This window comes from Mastigoproctus giganteus, chromosome 5, assembly GCF_048544385.1.
Source record: "Mastigoproctus giganteus isolate SK-2022 chromosome 5, ASM4854438v1, whole genome shotgun sequence".
Taxonomy (NCBI): Eukaryota; Metazoa; Arthropoda; class Arachnida; order Uropygi; family Thelyphonidae; genus Mastigoproctus; species Mastigoproctus giganteus.
Genome location: NC_143579.1, coordinates 202,185,855 through 202,205,376, shown reverse-complemented (window position 1 = coordinate 202,205,376; position 19,522 = coordinate 202,185,855). Strand labels below are relative to the sequence as shown.

At 37.3% G+C, this 19,522-nt stretch overlaps 1 protein-coding gene across 1 annotated transcript in view; it reads right to left on the bottom strand.

Moving 5' to 3' along the window:
- The window catches only part of LOC150086010 (A disintegrin and metalloproteinase with thrombospondin motifs like), a 63,094-nt gene continuing 43,572 nt past the window's right edge, over positions 1-19,522 (bottom strand). Inside the window, exons 7-9 of the mRNA XM_090374770.1 lie at positions 9,544-9,682; positions 239-471; positions 1-97 (exon numbers count right to left, since the gene is read on the bottom strand). Of these exons, the coding sequence (XP_090230896.1) occupies positions 1-97; positions 239-471; positions 9,544-9,682 (469 nt within the window). The remainder of the gene's footprint in view (positions 98-238; positions 472-9,543; positions 9,683-19,522) is intronic.

The window sequence follows — 19,522 nt, the reverse complement described above, 5'->3', positions numbered from 1 at the left end:
TCATGCAGGTCTATCAGAAAAATTTTCTTGGTCTTCTGCATCAGTACAGTATTCAAAATGTTCATTTATGCTATATGCATTGACCATATCTGCATATCTGAAAGAAGGGGAAAATTTGATGAATAGTATTTAAACACTTTTACGTTATTCAGATCTCTTAAAATGGACAACTTAACCCTATATTGGCATTTATAAATCGTTTATAGTGTTATTAGAGAAAGTTTTGATTATTGCTTACTTCTCACAAATGGAGCTCATCTGTGGCAGGAATTTATATCTGCACACAAGGTGTTGAGTAATGAGATTAATGAAATATATAGTAAGAAGACTAATTTCATAATAAACATGTTGATATCCTACCTTGTTATTCTGGCAAGGATCGCCATCAAGACCCATGTGGCTCCATAATATAGCAGTCCCTTTTTCATTATATGGTGTTCTACAGTAAAGGATGCACGGTTTGTCATTCATCTGAAATAAGTAGAACTATTTAATAATGCTTTGACAATGTTCTTAGTTAACTCACAAAACATTTAAATTAACTTACATATGCACAAAAAAGTAGAAAATATAAAATAATTTTATGGCCGTTACTTTAAACAGTACAATGTTCACTTTCTAGAATCATACTGTTACACAGCCAAGACTGTATAACAGTATGGTTCTAGAAAGACAAGATTATAACATTTTGCAGGTAAAAAAAAAAACAAAAAAAAAACAAACAATGGTGTGATAGAGAAAAATAGTTATCATTATTTTTGGATTCAATGTACAAGATGTGAATTACTAAAGGATATAATGGATTCCAAACCACCGTAAGCCATTTATTACCATTATAAATATCCATTTATTTGTTGTGTAAGAGAATTACATGACCATTAGCTGGTAAAAATTTACCCAATTACAGCCAAACTCAGAAGAGTTTACAACAGATAACAAATTACATAAATTATAATGAGTCATACTTACATTAAGTATCAGATATGCAAATTACTATTAGTAATGGCCGCATGGTGCAAGAAAGCCTATGGCTTATGCTGCACCAGCCAAAAAAAAAAAAAACGTATAAAACAATGATTTAAAAAAACCAAATAAATAAATAATAATAATTAATAAAAGAAAAGGAAATTAAACCTATCATCCTATGCACTTCCCTGACCCAAAGGACCTTTGAATTTCCCCAAACTGTCAGCCTCTACCACCCATGTAAGCAACTTATTCCAGTAATTTATAACTTGCTGGCTAAAATAAAACTTCCTGCAGTCCATTCTAAACATTTCCCCCCGTAACTTGAATTTATGTCCCCTAGTTCTAGCATCATTTATAATCTTGAAAATTTCATTCTCATTCATTTTACTGATGCCTCTCAGAGCCTTAAACACCTCAATCAAATCTCCTCTAAGGTGTCTAGTTTCCAAACTCTGCAACCAACATATTCGAAGTCTTTCTTCATAAGGATGCCCTTTTGCCAATCTCACCAGGCAAGTTACCAGTCTTTGCACCCTTTCAAGAAGCTCAATATCTTTCTTTAGGTGCGGTCTCCATACTTGAACACAGTATTCCAAGTGTGGTCTAACAAAAGCCTTATATAATGGGATTATCACGTCCCTATCTCTACTTGCAAAAGTTCGATAGATCATCGATAGGCTTTCCTTGGAACCTGTTTACAATGCTCAGAGAATTTCATGTCTGACCATATTGTAACACTCAAGTCCCTTTCCTCCAGTACTGGGTTTAGTTGAACTCCACCAAGTGAATAAGTTATTTTGGGATTACTGTTTCCCAGGTGTGATACCTTACACTTTGTTGGATTAAAGCATAGTTGCCATTTTTCTGACCATTCCTGAAGTCTATCTAGGTCTCTCTGAAGAAGCTCAGCTTGACAGTGATCATTAACTACTCTACCAATTTTAACATCATCTGCAAATTTAGACATCACACCCTCTATCCCTTCATCGATGTCATTTATGAAAATTAAAAACAACAGTGGTCCTAATACTGATCCTTGGGGAAAACCACTTCTTACTTCAACCCAATCTGAGGAATAGCCATTTATCACAACCCTCTGCCTCCTGCCCTGAAACCATCCTGCTATCCATCTAAGGATTTTCCCAGTGATTCCAACTTGTTCCAGCTTATAAGGCAACCGCTCATGTGGGACTGAGTCAAAAGCTTTGCTGAAATCCAAATAAACAATGTCGAAATTATTCCCTAAATCCAGCTCGTGAGTGACCCTTTCAAAATAGCGAAACAGATTTGTTAAACATGATTTTCCCTTTACAAAACCATGCTGAGTATCCTTGAGAATTTCAATTTGATCCAAATGATCCTGAATTCCACCCTTGATCATTGCCTCCATGATTTCCCACTTCACTCTTAGAGCCACCCTTATGGGAGATGCATTGGCACTTTTCTAATCCAAGGGAATGTCCCCAGAGTCTAGTGATGCTCGCATAATTAGCCTCAATGGTTCAATGCACTCACTTGCCGCCTCCCTTAAGATTATAGGGTATATTCCATCAACTCCAGAAGCCTTACTGGCCTGTAGGCTCAAAAGTTTTTTTCATTAAATAATCTTGCGAAATTACATATTTTTCAACTTCGCTCCCACAATTTCCCATTGCCACAAAAGGTTTTTCATTTGTAAATATCGATGCAACATAACTGTTGAGTTCATCTGCAATGGCAGCTGGTGTATTTAATACTATCCCCTTTCCCTTACGTAAAGATCCAATCTGATTTGTCCTACTTTTCTTGGCATTTATATAGGATATGTGAAGAACTCCTTATCCCCCCCCCACTCTTTGCTCTGTTTGCTAGTGATTTCTCATAAACTGCCTTTGCCTGTCGAACCTTTTCTGTGGCTCTATTACAGATCATCTTGTAGCTGTTATAGGCTTCAGTACTTTTTATTGCTCTGTAACTTTCCATGCCACCTTTTTCTGCTCAAGTAATGTGGCAACTTCACTATTCATCCAAATTGGAACCCTGCTCGTGGAGTATTTTTTTAATGGTAAATACGCATTCAAGGCATCTGTGATTAATGTTTTAAAAGCATAGCAAAGTTCAATTGTATTCATTCTCTGCACGATATCCACGCAGTTAATAGAGGCCATGTAGCACCTTAAGCCATCGTAATTTCCTTTTCTGAAATTAAAACCCATTCCTTTGCCTTTTACTGCTGCTATCTCTGTCATCATCATCCACCATAGACCTCTGTGATCACTTCCTGCTACTGGTTCCTCTACTGTCAGCCCTGTTATGTAATCATATGAGACAGTATTTAAATTCTATACAGTGGGACCATTGATGATGTTACCAACAGCCAATTCAAAATGGGAAGCATTCAAAGAACTTATCTTGGAAGCTACTAGGCTTTACATACCAACTAAGAAATATTGTTCAATGGTTTAGGCCTAAATGGATGTCACATGAACTAATGAGACATATGGCAGAGAAGAAAAATGCATGGGATACATATAAATTAACACGTGACACAGAAGCCTATGATAGATATAAGTTGATCTGTAACCAAGTTACAAAGGAGGTTATGCAGGCGAAGGCAGATTACGAGAAATCTTTGGCAAGGAATGCAAAGAAAAACGGCAAATAGTTCTTTACTTATGTAAACTCTAGAAGGAAGGGGATGAATCAGATTGATCCACTTGATATCGATGGGTCAACTGTTGATGATCCTGCCCAGGTAGCTAACAAACTGAATGAATATTTTGCATCGACATTCACACATGAGGAGTTATTCAGCGAGGGGAATGCCAGAGGTGTATTCAACTCTGGCAGTAAGCTAGAGAATCTTGTAATAACTGAGAGTAAAGTGGAGGAGAAATTGTTGAAGATAAACACAAGAAAGGCACCTGGGGTGGATGGGATCTATCCAGTTATATTAAAGGAGGCAGCAAAGGAAGTAAGCAAACCCTTAGCCATAATTATGAGAGCTTCCTTGGACTCAGGGGAGGTACCCATAGACTGGAGATGTGCAAATGTGACCCCCAATTCACAAAGGAGGAGCAAAGGCTGACACGAGTAATTACAGACCTGTTAGTTTAACTTCTGTTCCAGGGAAATTAACGGAGGCACTGGTTAAAGAAGCACTGCAGGATCATCTAGACAAGACTTCAGTTATAGCTCAGACACACCATGGTTTTGTTAAGGGGAAGTCTTGCCTGACCAATCTGATTGGATACTATGATGCAGTCACAAAAGAACTGGATGCAGGGAATAACTTTAATATTATATACTTGGATCTTAGAAAGGCTTTTGATACTGTTGCACATGGAAGACTGCGGCATTGGAGGCAAATTGCTGCTATAGATAAAGGGTTGGTTGAGGGGGAGAAGACAGAGAGTGGTAATCAATGGACACTGCTCATCGTAGACTAATGTAATTAGTGGAGTCCCTCGGGGTTCAGTGTTAGGTCCATTATTGTTTTCTGTATTTATAAATAATATTGATGGTGTATCAAGCTTAATGTCCAAGTTTGCAGACGATACAAAGGTTGGCAGGGTTGTTAAGGACACTACTGACACTATGCTGCTGCAACAGGATGTGGAAAGGTTAAGCAGATGGGCTGAGATGTGGCAAATGAAGTTTAATATCGACAAATGTAAAGTACTACATATGGGAAACACAAACCCAGAGTAACGTATCAACTCTGTGGTACTACACTGACAGTGGTAGAGAATGAAAAGGACCTGGGGGTAATTGTGCAGGCAGATATGAAGTTCTCTGAGCAGTGCAGACGGGCTGCAAGAGTAGCTCATGGTGTATTGTCAATGATATACAGGAATTTTTCTAGCAGGGATAAGGAGGTGATTAGTCCCCTGTATAAGGCAATGGTCAGGCCACACCTAGAGTACTGTATACAGGTCTGGAGGCCTCATTTCAAGAAGAATGTAGAGCTGCTGGAACGAGTACAGAGAAGGGCAACATGATTAGTGAATGGAACAAAGGGTTGCTCTTATGAAAAAAGCTTAGGTTTTGCAAATTACAGTGTCTGGAGACTAGGCACCGGCGAGGAGATCTGATAGAGGATTTTAAAGCCTTGAATGGTTTGAGCCTGCTCAATGCTGATGGGATTCTTCCTCTTGCTCAGAATAATCACCTGAGAGGGCATAAATTCAAGTTGAGAAAAGATAGATGTAGGATAGATGTGCGGAAATTTGCCTTTAGCCAGCGGGTAGTTGGTTGGTGGAACAGACTTCCATCCTTTATTGTGGAAGTTGATAGCCTAAATAAATTTAAGTCTCAGCTGGACAGGTATTTCGAACGAACGGAGGGGTGAAGTGGAAGTTTTTTTTTTTTTTTTTTGGCTGATGCTGCATAAGCTTGCTTTCTTGCATCATATGCCAATGCTAATCTGATTCATGGGTGATGATGAGGTCTAGGATATTTTGTTTTCTCTGGTACTTTCCCTGATATGTTGATACAAATAATAGTCATCTAGTTGATGTAAAATTTTGTTCCCCATGTGGGGTTTCCTTCCCATTTACTCCAATCAATTAGAGGCAAATTGAAATCACCCATAATAAGACATTGATGCTTACTTCCTCATTCCATTTGCATGTAGAGGCTTTCGTCATAATCTTCACAATCTCCAGGTCTGTAGATTACTCCTACTCGCTTTATACCTTTGTTTCCAACTATCTCACAGCATACAGATTCTATACTAGCACGTGAAACGTCTGAATCCGGGAAAGCTATTTTCGCACTCAGGCTGCTTCTGATAAGAAGCATTACCCCACCACCCCTTCTATCTAACCTATCCTTCCTAAATACATTACCTATCCTTCCTAAATACATTATACAAGCCGTACTGAAACTCATCATCCCCAATTTCGGGGTGGCACCACGTCTCTGTAAGCCCTATTATGTCCGCATTACTTGTTTTAACCAGCAGTTCGAATTCGCTCATTTTATTGATGACATTTCTAACATTACAATATAAACAATTAAGACTTACTGTTCTTGTATATTTAACAACCCTAACACAACCCTTGAAGTTTTTTAGGCTCTCTTCCCTGGCATTAGCTACCCGCTCACTTGAAATGTTTCTACCCCCAGAACATCTAGATAATATGTCCAGTTGGGGTAACGGATAAGAACTCTTGAGGTACGTGCAAGAGTTACTTTGACCAATATTATCAGATAAATGCGTGTCAGTATTACCCACATCCCCCTAACTAACAGTTTCCCTGAACCTTTAAGGTATCCTCAATAATACTGGCAAAAACTTTTGCACCACCTTTGTTTAAGTGTATCCCGTCTCTACAAAACAAATTCCTTCTACCTACAAGTGTGGGCTATGCTAATAGAAATTTCCCTCCTAAAGCCTTGCAGAGTCCTTCAAGTCTTGAGTTAATCCACAAGGCTTTTAACATATAATCCCTCCTATTGTGTCTGGGCAGAATTGCAGACACATAGACATTGTGGCCTAGCTCGTGGCATTTCTCAGCATGGTCCTGTATTTTTCCAACAAATCGTCAGATACTGTACGTTTAATGTCATTAGTCCCCACATGAATAATAATATTCTCTTTACCCCCCCCCCCCCTTAAAATCTGACAATCTGTTGGTGACATCATTAATAGTTGCTCCTGGCAGAAATACCCTGGTATGTCTGCTTCCACCTATCCTTTTTACAAAAAATATTCCCCGTTTCCCTGACAATGGAGTGTCCTAATAAAACAGTGTCCTTTTTAACCAGAGTAGTTTGCATTTGGTTTTTCTGTTTTGAAGCCCGAATCGGGTGTGCATCACTTGGTAGATTGCTGGAGTCTTGAGTCCCTGACGAGCTCCCAGATGCATTATTCTCGAGGGCAAGCACCCATTTTTTCAGGGACTCAAATTGTTCCATCAGTGCACCAAATTGTAATTTAAGATCTGTGCACTCCTTACATGAATCACAAAGAAAAGAATCCCCAGGTGAGCTATGATTAGCCACCAGGTCGACCTCGGAAAACATTCCACAGGTTCCGCAACGGATTAAATCATGACTCACCGTAAATCGCCATCGGCTATTTCCGTGTGAGTCACGATACCCTGTGACGTGTTTAAGGCAGATCTCGTAACTACCATTATAAAATTAGCTAAATATCAATGAAAATTAACTTTAAAAAATTATATCTATAATATTATTAAAATCAAACTGTTACAGGAAAACCTATAACAAAATAATCCAACAATATCTAAATAAATCAAATATTTAAAAGCACTAATCAACAGTAATCCAATCCACTTAACTGAGGAGCCCTGACGAAGTGCATCCGCTCACCTCGAATCCAATGGAGAATCAAATATACACACACAGCTGATCCTGCTATGGTGGTGTGCCATATGTTTGGAAAAAACAGCATGTGGCAGAAACACTTGCTACAACATGCACATTTTAACATTCAGGGTTAAGTTCCATTAAAGCTATAAATTCTAATTACTTACCCCATTTTTAAACTTATTTTTATCAGTGCTGTCCATATTATGATACAGTTGGTAAATAATATATTAAAACTTGATGGTTATTAAACACGCAAAAGCAATATTGCTTTTTTGTAGCTAATTTTTCAACCAGAGGAGAGAATCTTCTACAGGGCTGTTTTTTTTTTTAAAGAGTGAATTAGGTTAGCCATGTAGTTTGCTTCTCCTCCCCTTCTCATCTGAAATAAATTTTAACCACTCATCCAATTTTCTTTTGAATGCACTGCTTCTTTCAGTATCCATATTGTTGAAAACCATTTTCCCCAAGACATTAAAACTGACATTTTTATTTCAATATTTAACTTTTTTTTTTTTTAAAGCACCATTGTCTTCTATTTCATGGTTTATAGTCCAGGTAGTAAGAATATTATTGTATTGAACAGATAGTATGAATCAGAGCTGTACTACTCAATATGTTCTACGTTGATAATAATATTAGTAAAAATAATAAGAAGAGTTTACCTCAATATAGTGCGTAGAACACTTCCGATTGAAGCTGACAACGCTTTTCGACCGTATGTCATGATCACAGGAATGAAAATTACCGAATCGGGTTAAACCTGAACTTAAATAGAGATTATTTGTCTTCGCGCATTCGCGTAAAGGTCTACGCATGGGAGATTAAATATGGCTGCCGAACATTAACAGAATTTTCGTGTAATTTAATTTCAACGGTTTCTGCAATTAATAGTCGCGTATAGTTACGTTGAACGGAAGTGTTCTGCGCACTATATTGAGGTAAACTCATATTATTATTTTTACTAATATTGTATTGAACAGAAATTTAAATACATTTCTATTGTATTTAAAGTTTTACACACAAAATATATAACACAATATGCAACATGTGCTCTGAGCAAAACTATAAATTGAAATGACACTAGCAAAAAACAGTTTAACATGACTGAACGCAGGTTTCATGCACATAACTTTGAATTTTTTGTGCATAATGGCAAATACGTCAAAAAAATGCATGTAACTTGTAAAAATGACACTAATGAGAAAGAGTAACATGGTGGCACATGGGTTTCACGCATGACTTTGAATTTTTGTGCATATAATGGCAGACAAGGTGTCAAAAGAAATGTACATAACTTGGACAAAAAAAAAAAAAAAAAAAATACACAGAATAGCATCAATGGTCTGCTTGTAACAATGGAAGTCTTTTGAAAATAAGCACACACAGTGAATTAATTTGGGTGATGAATTAGGAACAAATTTTCAAGAAAAGATTCAACCAGAGAGAGGAATCAATGAAGGCCTCTGCCTAGAACTCCTGGAGGATATCCCAAATAAAAGGATCCTGCCAAGCATTAGACACTACATGTAATGATCTTATCTGAAGCAACTTTTTAAGTGGAACCAAACTGAAATTTTTGGTCACTATGGTGCAAGAGGGAGTATACTCATGGCCAGTTTTTAGGTTTGCCCAAGCTAATAGGCAATATTCCCCCAAATGTTCCCCTTGCACTATTAGCCCCATATGTGCATATGTTAATGTGAGAGGGCTGCACCCTCTTACAATAACATATTGGAACTAACTTCCATCTGATAGCTTAAATAAATTCAAGGATAAACTACTGGAGGGAATGAATAGGTGAAATAGGAGGAGTCTTTTTTCTTTTTTTTTTTTTTTTTTTGCTGATGCTGTATAAGCTTGCTTTCTTGCATCATTTTCCACTACTAATGCTAATATTCACATATGGGGCTAATAGCATCGGTGGGAAAAAAAAATGTATATACGTATTCATGAGTGAGAGCTATAAGAATTGAATCTAGGGATAGAAACCTATACCCCCCTTACATTATGAAAAAGAAAAACTCATACAAAATGTTAGTTGACTTTAATATGCTATCGCACTTCTATGCATGTTATTTTGAGCTTTTAAGCCCAAAAAAGATGCACATTAGCATGCAAACACACATTCATGCACAATAAAAACTATGAACTTGTGCACTATAAACAAAGCAATCAGTGTGAAAAAAAAACATTTCTGAATAAGTTTTACTTCACAGGGGATATCACAATAAAAATTAGTTATAGTTATTTCCTTACTTTGTGGACTTCAACATCTTTAATACTTGGATGAAGTAGCTGGCATCGTTTTTGTCTTGAAATGGTTACTCCTGGCAAACTGGAATTTACAAGAACACTTTTTCCTTGAATTTTTTTGAGACATGTGCTTGCAGAGTTCCTTCACAGGTAAAAATACGGCAATAAAACATAAAAATTAACAATAAAACAGAAATATTTTGATATTGTAAATGAACTAACGAAATTAATTTTGTTAATTATTTTTAACTGAATGGCACCACAAGCTAAACAATGTTAGCCTTTGCTGCCATTACAACTGGATGCTCAAGTACCCAGTCATAAGCTTTCAAAGTTCAGGTATAATTATCCTTAGTTTGGAGGCAATGATCATGAAGAAAATAATCGGCCAGTCAGTAGCAGCTATTGCCACACAGCTATTGAGTGGATATGGCCATTCATCTCACAAGAAAGATCTGATTCATCAGGCCAGCTAACTTTTTGATAGATGGCAGTCTATTCATGTTAGGTCAGATAGAGATTTCATTTTGGATGCATCATCTTATGTCCCAACTAGTGGAGGTTTGATCATACAATGTGGCAAGATCCTCTATTGTTGGATGGGAAACTATAAGTTTTCACCCCACTGTTTATGATTGTTGTGCAATTTTCCATCTGCCATCTGGTTCTTATATACTTCAACAACAACAACTAAATTCAAGAGTTGTGTAAAACAACTAGTTATCAAATTGCACTATTTTGGTGATGATGGCACTACAGTCATGTTTCATTCCAAGTCCATCAAATCATATTGTATACCAGTGGCTGCTACAATTTATACCATGTAATGCAGTCAGTTCTGCAAACACTTCCTGCACTGGACACAAAGGTTTCTGTGATGTAGGCATACTACATTACTTCACAATGGCAGAGATGTTTGTATTTTAACAGGTGAATGAGAAGTGGGCCTTTGATATCCATCATTAATCGGTTCCTTTAAAATGTAATGGCTAAGAAAACAACCGATATGGAGCAATAGACTTATATGTTATAATGATAACTGTTTACAGGGAAGTCAAAAACCTAAGCACTAAATTCATTTTTTGTATAAATTGTAACAGCAAAAACTAGTTTTACAATAATACTCCTTGAAGGGTGGATTGTTACATCCTAGCTTCGCCTTTCATTTGGGACTTTGCTGCTACAAGAAAGGGTTCTCTTTGAATTCAAGACATCCTTCAAGGTCACTGGACAATCTATTTGCATTGGGGTACTCATCTAAAAGCTCCTTTCATTCAAGTCTCCATCTTCCCATCACTAATTTATTTTATCAAGGTTGTCTGGGTGACAAGCTTTGTGAAATCCATCAATGTTGACGTTCTCAGCTTCTTCATCTCTCCTGTCAGGTAACTAGATTATGGTCTTGAATTAATTAATTTTAAGCAAGTCTTGAGCATTGAGCTTCTCTGCATGTGCCACCACCAGCTCTTAATTCAACATCACAAGGTTCTCATTCCAAATTCAAAAATTCATTTTTCTTCATTTTATTTTTGAGTGTCTCTTCATAAAATCTAGGGAACTCAGTTCCACATAGGCTATAACTTTCTTTTTGTAGCATTTGTTTGGTAGGAATTAAATCCATTACATTCCTGACATTGAAGCATTTCTGAAATTGGCATAAACTGAGTTCTTTTCTCTATCAGTGGTCTCCAAGCACTTAGTGAATGTGATCATTTGGTAGTATTGCTTGAAATCAGTGATCACATTATGGTCCATGAGCTGTAAGATGAATTTTGCAATGAGGGAAAGAAGATGGATTTCATCATTCAAGTCTCCATCTTCCCATCACTAATTTGTTTCATCAAGGTTGTGTGGGTGACACGGGGCATTTTCAACAATATGCAGTGGTGTCTGCCACTGACACCATTATCACTTGGTGAGATAATTTTGAGGCACTGAGTAAAAAAAAAAAATTTTTTATGTCTGATGTTGTATAAGCTGCCTTTCTGTGTTGCTTGCATGCATCATTTTTTCATATTAATAATAAGTGGCGATGTGCCAATCATCTGAACCCTCACAGCAGAACAGTGTTTAACACAGATGATCTATCTCACTTTGTGTGGAAAGAGATTGGGTTCAATTCTTGTTCATTCATTCAAAACATAAATATTTCCTGTTAGGATTGAATTCATCATTATCTGCACACCCACTATGACTGAGTTAACTGGTGTCAGGAAGAGAAAACTGAAGTATAGAGTAATCCAATAATTCTTTTTCATTATCAGAAGAAAATGTAAAATGGTCATTTTTTTAAATGACCACGTTACATGTTTGACCATGTTTTTCAAATGAATATTAAAAATATCTCGATCAAAATCTTCATTCCCATAGTCTTTCACACGGGTTAAGATTTCATATCAATGCAGTAGAGCGTTGATAATCCGAACTAATTTGGACTGGGGTTTGTTCGGATTTTCAAACTTATCAAAAATACCGTTCTGGACACTAAAAAAAAAAAAGTTTAGTAAGTTTAGAAATTAAAAACACTGGCTTTAAAATCTGAGGGGCTGCCTAATTTTTTTTAAAATCCAGCACCTTTTCACACAACAAAGATCCAAATATAGGTTCTCCTAAACTTTGTCTCTGTGTGAACCACAAATAAACAGCATCTTCAAGGGATGGGTTATTAGCTGTTCTCATAGTTTTTTTTTGCACCATCTGAATGAAGTTTTGATCTAAACTAAAAATTTTTCCTTGTTGTTTTTAATGTCTGTTATGGTTGACTTTTCAACCTCATTTGTAAAATTTTGCTAACGAAGACCCACTTTCTCCTTTTGGAAGTCTGTTTAAAATCTCAATCTTCGATTCAATTGTTAAAAATTTCTGCTTCCTTTTAAAAGACAAAAAAAAACTACTGTATGGTAAAATAAAACTTTGTAAAAACTCAGTTCAGAATCTTTTTCTCTGTATCTCACTTGCATGCATCATGTTAGTTTCAATTTCTGTGTGCCGTGTTCTTTTATTGATGGACTACTTTTATTTTTTTTTATTGTTTGAGCTTTTACAACCTTCCACCCCCCCCCCGCTCCAAATTTGTCAGTGAACAGAAATTCATAATATTCTTCCAATTTTCACTTATAATTTAATTTTGTTAATTGATAAAGAGGAAAAAAGGTGTAAACTTGCTTTATATATTCATTTTTATAGCCTGTAGATGATATTCCTCTGATTTTCACTTATTAGAATTACTGTTTAATAGAATCAAAATTCAATTCATAAACATGATCACAAAAATCGGCACTTACTGTAATTATTTTATGATACTAGTATAAAAAAAAAAATAAATAAATAAAAAATTCTGGCTCGTTCAGATTACTGACGTTTCAAATTATTGATATTCGGATTTTTGATGCTCTACTGTATGTAATAATTTTGCACACTTATACAGGGTGTATTTAAATTGGTGTCAAATATTCTAGGGTGTATTCCCATCAACCAAACATTAAAAAAATTTCATATAAACATGGGTCTAGAAACGCTTAGTTTTAGAACAAGAAATGCAATTAAACAAGACAAAGTTTAACAGAAACAAACAAAGTAAACAGAAGACACATTTTGTTAAAAAATTGTTCAAAATGGTTTCCTCCTGCTTCGATGCATCCTCTGAGTCAGCATTCCATGCTTTGTCATACTCTGTTGAATACACCTGGAGTGTTACGTATTTGCTCACATCCATTTACGATATGCTCTCCTAAAATGTCAACATCAGGCAGAGGAGTTGCATAAACAATGGACTTTAAATGTCCCCCCGAGATAAAAATCCATTGGGTTCAAATCTGTTGATCGAGCAGACCATTCAGTGGATCTCCCGCAACCAATCCATCTTTGAGGAAAATGGTCATCCAAATGCTGACAAACTCTCCAAATAAAGTGAGCTGGGACACCATCGTGCATGAACCACATTTGTTGGACAACGTCCAGAGGTACATCGTCCATTAAAATGGTGCAATTCATTTTCAAGAAACTGCAGATAAATGTCTCCTATCAGACATGGATTTAAAAAATTGGGGCCTATCCAAATGATCATGCACGATTCCAGCCCAAACATTTAGACTGAACTTACATTGATGTTGTCCTGTTGCACTGCATGAGGGGTTTTCATTGCTCCAGGTGTGGTTGTTACGATAGTTTAAGATCCCATCACATGTAAAACCAGCCTCATCAGTGAACAAGAAATTCAGGACCACAGCACACTTTTGTTGAATGTACTGGCACAATGTTCTTCGTGGCAGAAATTCTGCCTCAGTAAGTCCTTTTACCCTTGAAGGTGATAGGGGTACAGAAGGTTTTCATGGAGAATATTCCAAATAGTCATATAACTAACTCCATTCCTTACTACAATTCTTCTTATACTATCTGATGGATTTTTGTCCACATTACGAAGAACTTGTTCCTCAAGGTCAGCATTTCGTACCTCTCTTGGTCTTCCAGTGTCAAAAGATCTTCTCTCAAATGAGAGAAGATCTTTTGAAACCTTCTTTCGCAAACATTGGTGGTTTCATGTAAATATTCTTGGACAAGGTAAACGCCTGTCGGGGTACCTTTCTGAATAAAGTTCACGCATTCTTAATGCATTCCCATCTGCAAGACTATAAGTGTAGTGCATCTCTGCCATTTCACTCACTGAATACATTTTATTTACAATTTCTTTAATCCGAAGTAATCTGCAGTATCTTCCACAACTAACTAACGTTTGTAAACAACAAAGCAAAAGCCAATCAGCAAAACAAAACACTACTACCCATTGCAGATATCTCTTCGCTGAGTGGTGGAGTCTCTACTAGTAGTGTTTACATGACTTGATAGAGATATCAAGGCATGTGGGGAGGAAACTAAGCGTTTCTAGACCCATGTTCAGTGGCGTAGCTACCATGTAGGCAGGCAAGGCAATTGCCTCCAGGCCCGGCATCTTTGGCTGTCTCCTGCTTTTGCAATTTTCATTAAGTAGGGGCCCCGAACATGTTCTTTGCCTCCGGGCCCGAAAAAGGTTAGGTACGCTACTGCCCATGTTTATATGAACTTTTTTAAATGTTTGGTCGATGGGAATAAGCCCCTAGAATATTTGACACCAATTTAAATAAACCCTGTATAATCTGTTAAAATCTGTATTTTAAGAATAAAGAAAACAGTAAATAAATCAGATTTTTTTAAATATTAAAATTTCACTTCATTTCATTATATGGGATTAACTTTGAAGTAGTAAGAATATTTTATAAAAAAAAAGTATCATAAAGAATGTGATAAAGTTACTAAACACACCAATTTATATAAATGAAATAATAAAGTTTGGAATAATAAAGTCAGATTTCTGGCAATTTATTACACAAATAAATATTTTAACAAGGATAAAAGTATAAAATATAAAACAGAATGAATATAAATGATATTACAGAAGTCAAAATATTACAATTAAGAGGTTAAAAGTGTTAAACTGTTATAGAGTTCACAGAAACTTACAAAAGTACAAAAGTACCTGCTTGCCTTCTCAACAATAAAATATTCGACACATGATAAGTATTTATAATCCAAGGGAATAGCTGTGGAAAAACCATCACTCATTCCTTATCACAGTGGGATTAAGAATATTGAACTCTCAGATACGTTTGGGGAGTACAATGTCTACAGAAAGGATAGACAGGGTAGGAAGGGAGGAGGGGTTATGCTATTAGTTAAGAAATACATAAAATCCAAGGAAGTGAAGCCAGTCGACATACATCGCTGGACAGTGCAGTGTCGAGTCAGTTTGGTGTGACATAAGCATTGGGCGATTAAAATTGAGAGTAGGAGTGTGCTATGGGCCTAATGATTCTGATGAGTATAATAAGAAACTGTACGGGGAAATAGAGTGGGGCAACACATCAGAGAGTCTTATAATGGGATATTTTAATTTCCCAGATATTGACTAGAATTTGGGGGCTGGTCACTCACACACTAGCACGGCTTTTGTGGATTTATTGGATAATTGTTTTCTACATCAGCATGTTCGGGAGGCAACTAGAGGGAGTAATACTCTTGATTTGATTATCAGTAGTGATTCTTCATGCATTAAGAATCTGCAGGTAAATGAACCACTAGGTGGCAGTGATCACAGTTTGCTGAAGTGGGATTTACTCAAAGAGGTAACTACCATTAGGGGTAAAGGGAAGGGTTATTGATTTCGTAAAGGCAACTATGATGAACTGAGACAGTATTTAAATTCTATACAGTGGGACCAACTGATGATGTTACTAACAGCAAATTCAAAATGGGAAACATTCAAAGAACTTATCTTGGAAACTACTAGGCTTTACATACCAACTAAGAAATATTGTTCAAGGTTTAGGCCTAAGTGGATGTCAGATGAACTAATGAGACATATGTTGTTGTTTGTTATTTGGTTTTTAGGAGCATTAGCAACTAAGGCCATATTGCTCCGGGATATGCGGTGGTCATTCCCTGACCTTTCCGCATCCTCCGTATTTGGTGGTGACAGGCTCGAACCCCGGTCTAATCAAGAAATGTGTGCTATGCACTGCTGCTCCTTCCCACCTGGCTATGGAGGCGCCAATGAGACATATGGCAGAGAAGAAAAATGCATGGGATACATACAAATTAACACGTGACACAGAAGCCTATGATAGATACAAGTTGATCTGTAACCAAGTTCCAAAGGAGGTTAGGCAGACGAAAGCAGATTACGAGAAATCTTTGGAAAGGGATGCAAAGAAAAACAGCAAAGAGTTCTTTACTTATGTAAACTCTAGAAGGAAGGGGATGAATCAGATTGGTCCACTTGATATCGATGGGTCAACTGTTGATGATCCTGCCCAGGTAGCTAACAAACTGAATGAATATTTTGCATCGACATTCACACATGAGGAGTTATTCAGCGAGGGGAATGCCAGAGGTGTATTCAACTCTGGCAGTAAGCTAGAGAATCTTGTAATAACTGAGAGTAAAGCGGAAAAGAAATTGTTGAAGATAAATACAAGAAAGGCACCTGGGGTGGATGGGATCTATCCAGTTATATTAAAGGAGGCAGCAGAGGAAGTAAGCAAACCCTTAGCCATAATTATGAGAGCTTCCTTGGACTCAGGGGAAGTACCCATGGACTGGAGAGTGCAAATGTGACCCCAATTCACAAAGGAGGATCAAAGGACGACACAAGTAATTATAGACCTGTTAGTTTAATTTCTGTTCCTGGAAAATTAATGGAGCCACTTGTTAAAGAAGCACTCCAGGATCATCTAGACAAGAATTCAGTTATAGCTCAGACACATGGTTCTGTTAAGGGGAAGTCTTGCCTGACCAATTTGATTGGATACTATGATGCAGTCACAAAAGAACTGGATGCAGGGAATAACTTTGATATTATATACTTGGATCTTAGAAGGGCTTTTGATACTGTTGCACATGGAAGACTGCTGCACAAATTGGAGCAGTGTGACATTGGAGGCAAATTGCTGCTATGGATAAAGGGGTGGTTGAGGGGGAGAAGACAGAGAGTGGTAATCAATGGACACTGCTCATCGTGGACTAATGTTATTAGTGGAGTCCCTCAGGGTTCAGTATTGGGTCCATTATTGTTTTCTGTATTTATAAATGATATTGATGATGGTATATCAGGCTTAATGTCCAAGTTTGCAGACGATACGAAGGTTGGCAGGGTTGTCAAGGAAACTACTGACACTATGCTACTGCAACAGGATCTGGAAAGGTTGAGCAGATGGGCTGAGAGGTGGCAAATGAAGTTTAACATTGACAAATGTAAAGTACTACATATGGGAAACAGCAACCCCAGAGCAACGTATTGACTCTGTGGTACTACATTGACAGTGGTAGAGAATGAAAGGGACCTAGGGGTAATTGTGCAGGCAGATATGAAGTTTTCTGAGCAGTGCAGACGGGCGGCAAGGGTAGCTCATGGTGTATTGTCAATGATATATAGGAATTTTTCTAGCAGGGATAAGGAGGTGATTATTCCATTGTATACGGCAATGGTCAGACCACACCTAGAGTACTGTATACAGGTCTGGAGGCCTCATTTCAAGAAGGATGTAGAAATGCTGGAACGAGTACAGAGAAGGGCAACAAAATTAGTGAATGGAACAAAGGGGTGCTCTTACGAAGAAAGGCTTAAGTTTTGCAAATTACAGTGTCTGGAGACTAGGCACCGGCGAGGTGATCTGATAGAGGTGTATAAAGCCTTGAATGGTTTGAGCATGCTCAATGCTGATGGGATTCTTCCTCTTGCTCAGAATAATCACCTGAGAGGGCATAAATTCAAATTGAGAAAAGACAGATGTAGGATAGACGTGTGGAAATTTGCCTTTAGCCAGCGGGTGGTTGGTTGATGGAATAGACTTCTATCCCTTGTCGTGGAAGTTGATAGCCTAAATAAGTTTAAGGCTCAGCTGGACAGGTATTTCGAACGAACAGAGGGGTGAAGTGGAAGTGGTTATTTTTTATTTATTTATTATTATTTTATTTTTTATTATTTTTTTTTTTTTGGCTGATGCTGCATAAGCTTGCTTTTTTGCATCAAATGCCTCTACTAATGCTAATATCTGCAGCCTGGAAATTGCCCGGGAGCTAGCAAGGCACCAACTGCTACCATATGAGTACATGTAGATTCAAATATATACCATATGAGTACAATAGATTCAAAGATGGGATGAGTGCAGCACCCCATCACAATACTTCGCATATACATACTCTCAAGCCATTTTTAATATCAATACTTGTGAAAGGATATCACAGATGTGGTGTCACACAGACATAAGCAGTGCAAAATTGTAATTTGGGGAGTACAATGTGTACAGAAAGGATAGACAGGACAGGAAGGGAGGAGGGGTTATGCTGTTAGTTAAAAAACATAAAATCTATGGAAGTGCATCCAGTTGATGTTGGTGAACAATGCAATGTTGAGTCTGTTTGGTGTGACATAAGCATTGGGAAAGGAAAAATGCGAGTATGTGTGTGTTATAGGCCTAATGCATCTGATGAGTATAATGAGCAATTGTGCAGAGAAATAGAGCGGGCCAGTAAATCAGAGTGTCTTAAAATGGGGGATTTTAATTTCCCAAAGATTGACTGGAATTTGTGGGTTGGTCACTCACGCACTAGCAAGGCTTTTGTGGATTTATTGGATGATTGTTTTCTACAGCAGCATGTTCGGGAGGCAATTAGAGGGTTTGGTTTGGTTTGGTTTGGGGTTTATTGGCGCATCAGAAACTGAGGCTATAATGCGCCAAATACCGGGCAACTAGAGGGAGTAATATTCTTAATCTGATTATTAGTAGTGATTATTCATTCATTAAGAATCTGCAGATAAAGGAACCACTAGGTGGCAGTGATCACAATGTGCTGAAGTGGGATTTACTCAAAGAGGTAACTACCATCATGGGTAAAGGGGAGGGTTTTTGCTTTCGTAAAGGTGACTACAGTGGTCTGGGACAATATTTAAATTCTATATGGTGGGACCAACTGATGATAATAACATCCTTCGTAATAATTAAAGGTAAATAACCTTTAATTATTACCAATTTCGAAATGGGAAGCATTCAAAGAATTAATCTTGAAAGCTACTAGGCTTTTCATACAACTAAGAAATACTGTTCAGGATTTAGGCCTAAATGGATGTCAGATGAACTAATTAGATGTGACAGAGAAGAAAAAAGGCATGGGATACATATAAAATAACAGGTGACACCGAAGCCTGTGATAGATATAAACTGGTCTCTAACCAAGTCACAAAGGAGGGTAGGCAGGCGAAGGCAGATTACGAGAAAGCTTTGGCAAAGGATGCAAAGAAAAACAGCAAAGAGTTCTTTCCTTATGTAAACTCTAGAAGGAAGGGGATGAATCAGATTGGTCTACTTGATATTGATGGTTCAACTGTTGATGATCCTGCTCAGGTAGCTAACAAACTAAATGATTATTTTGCATCTACATTCACACATGA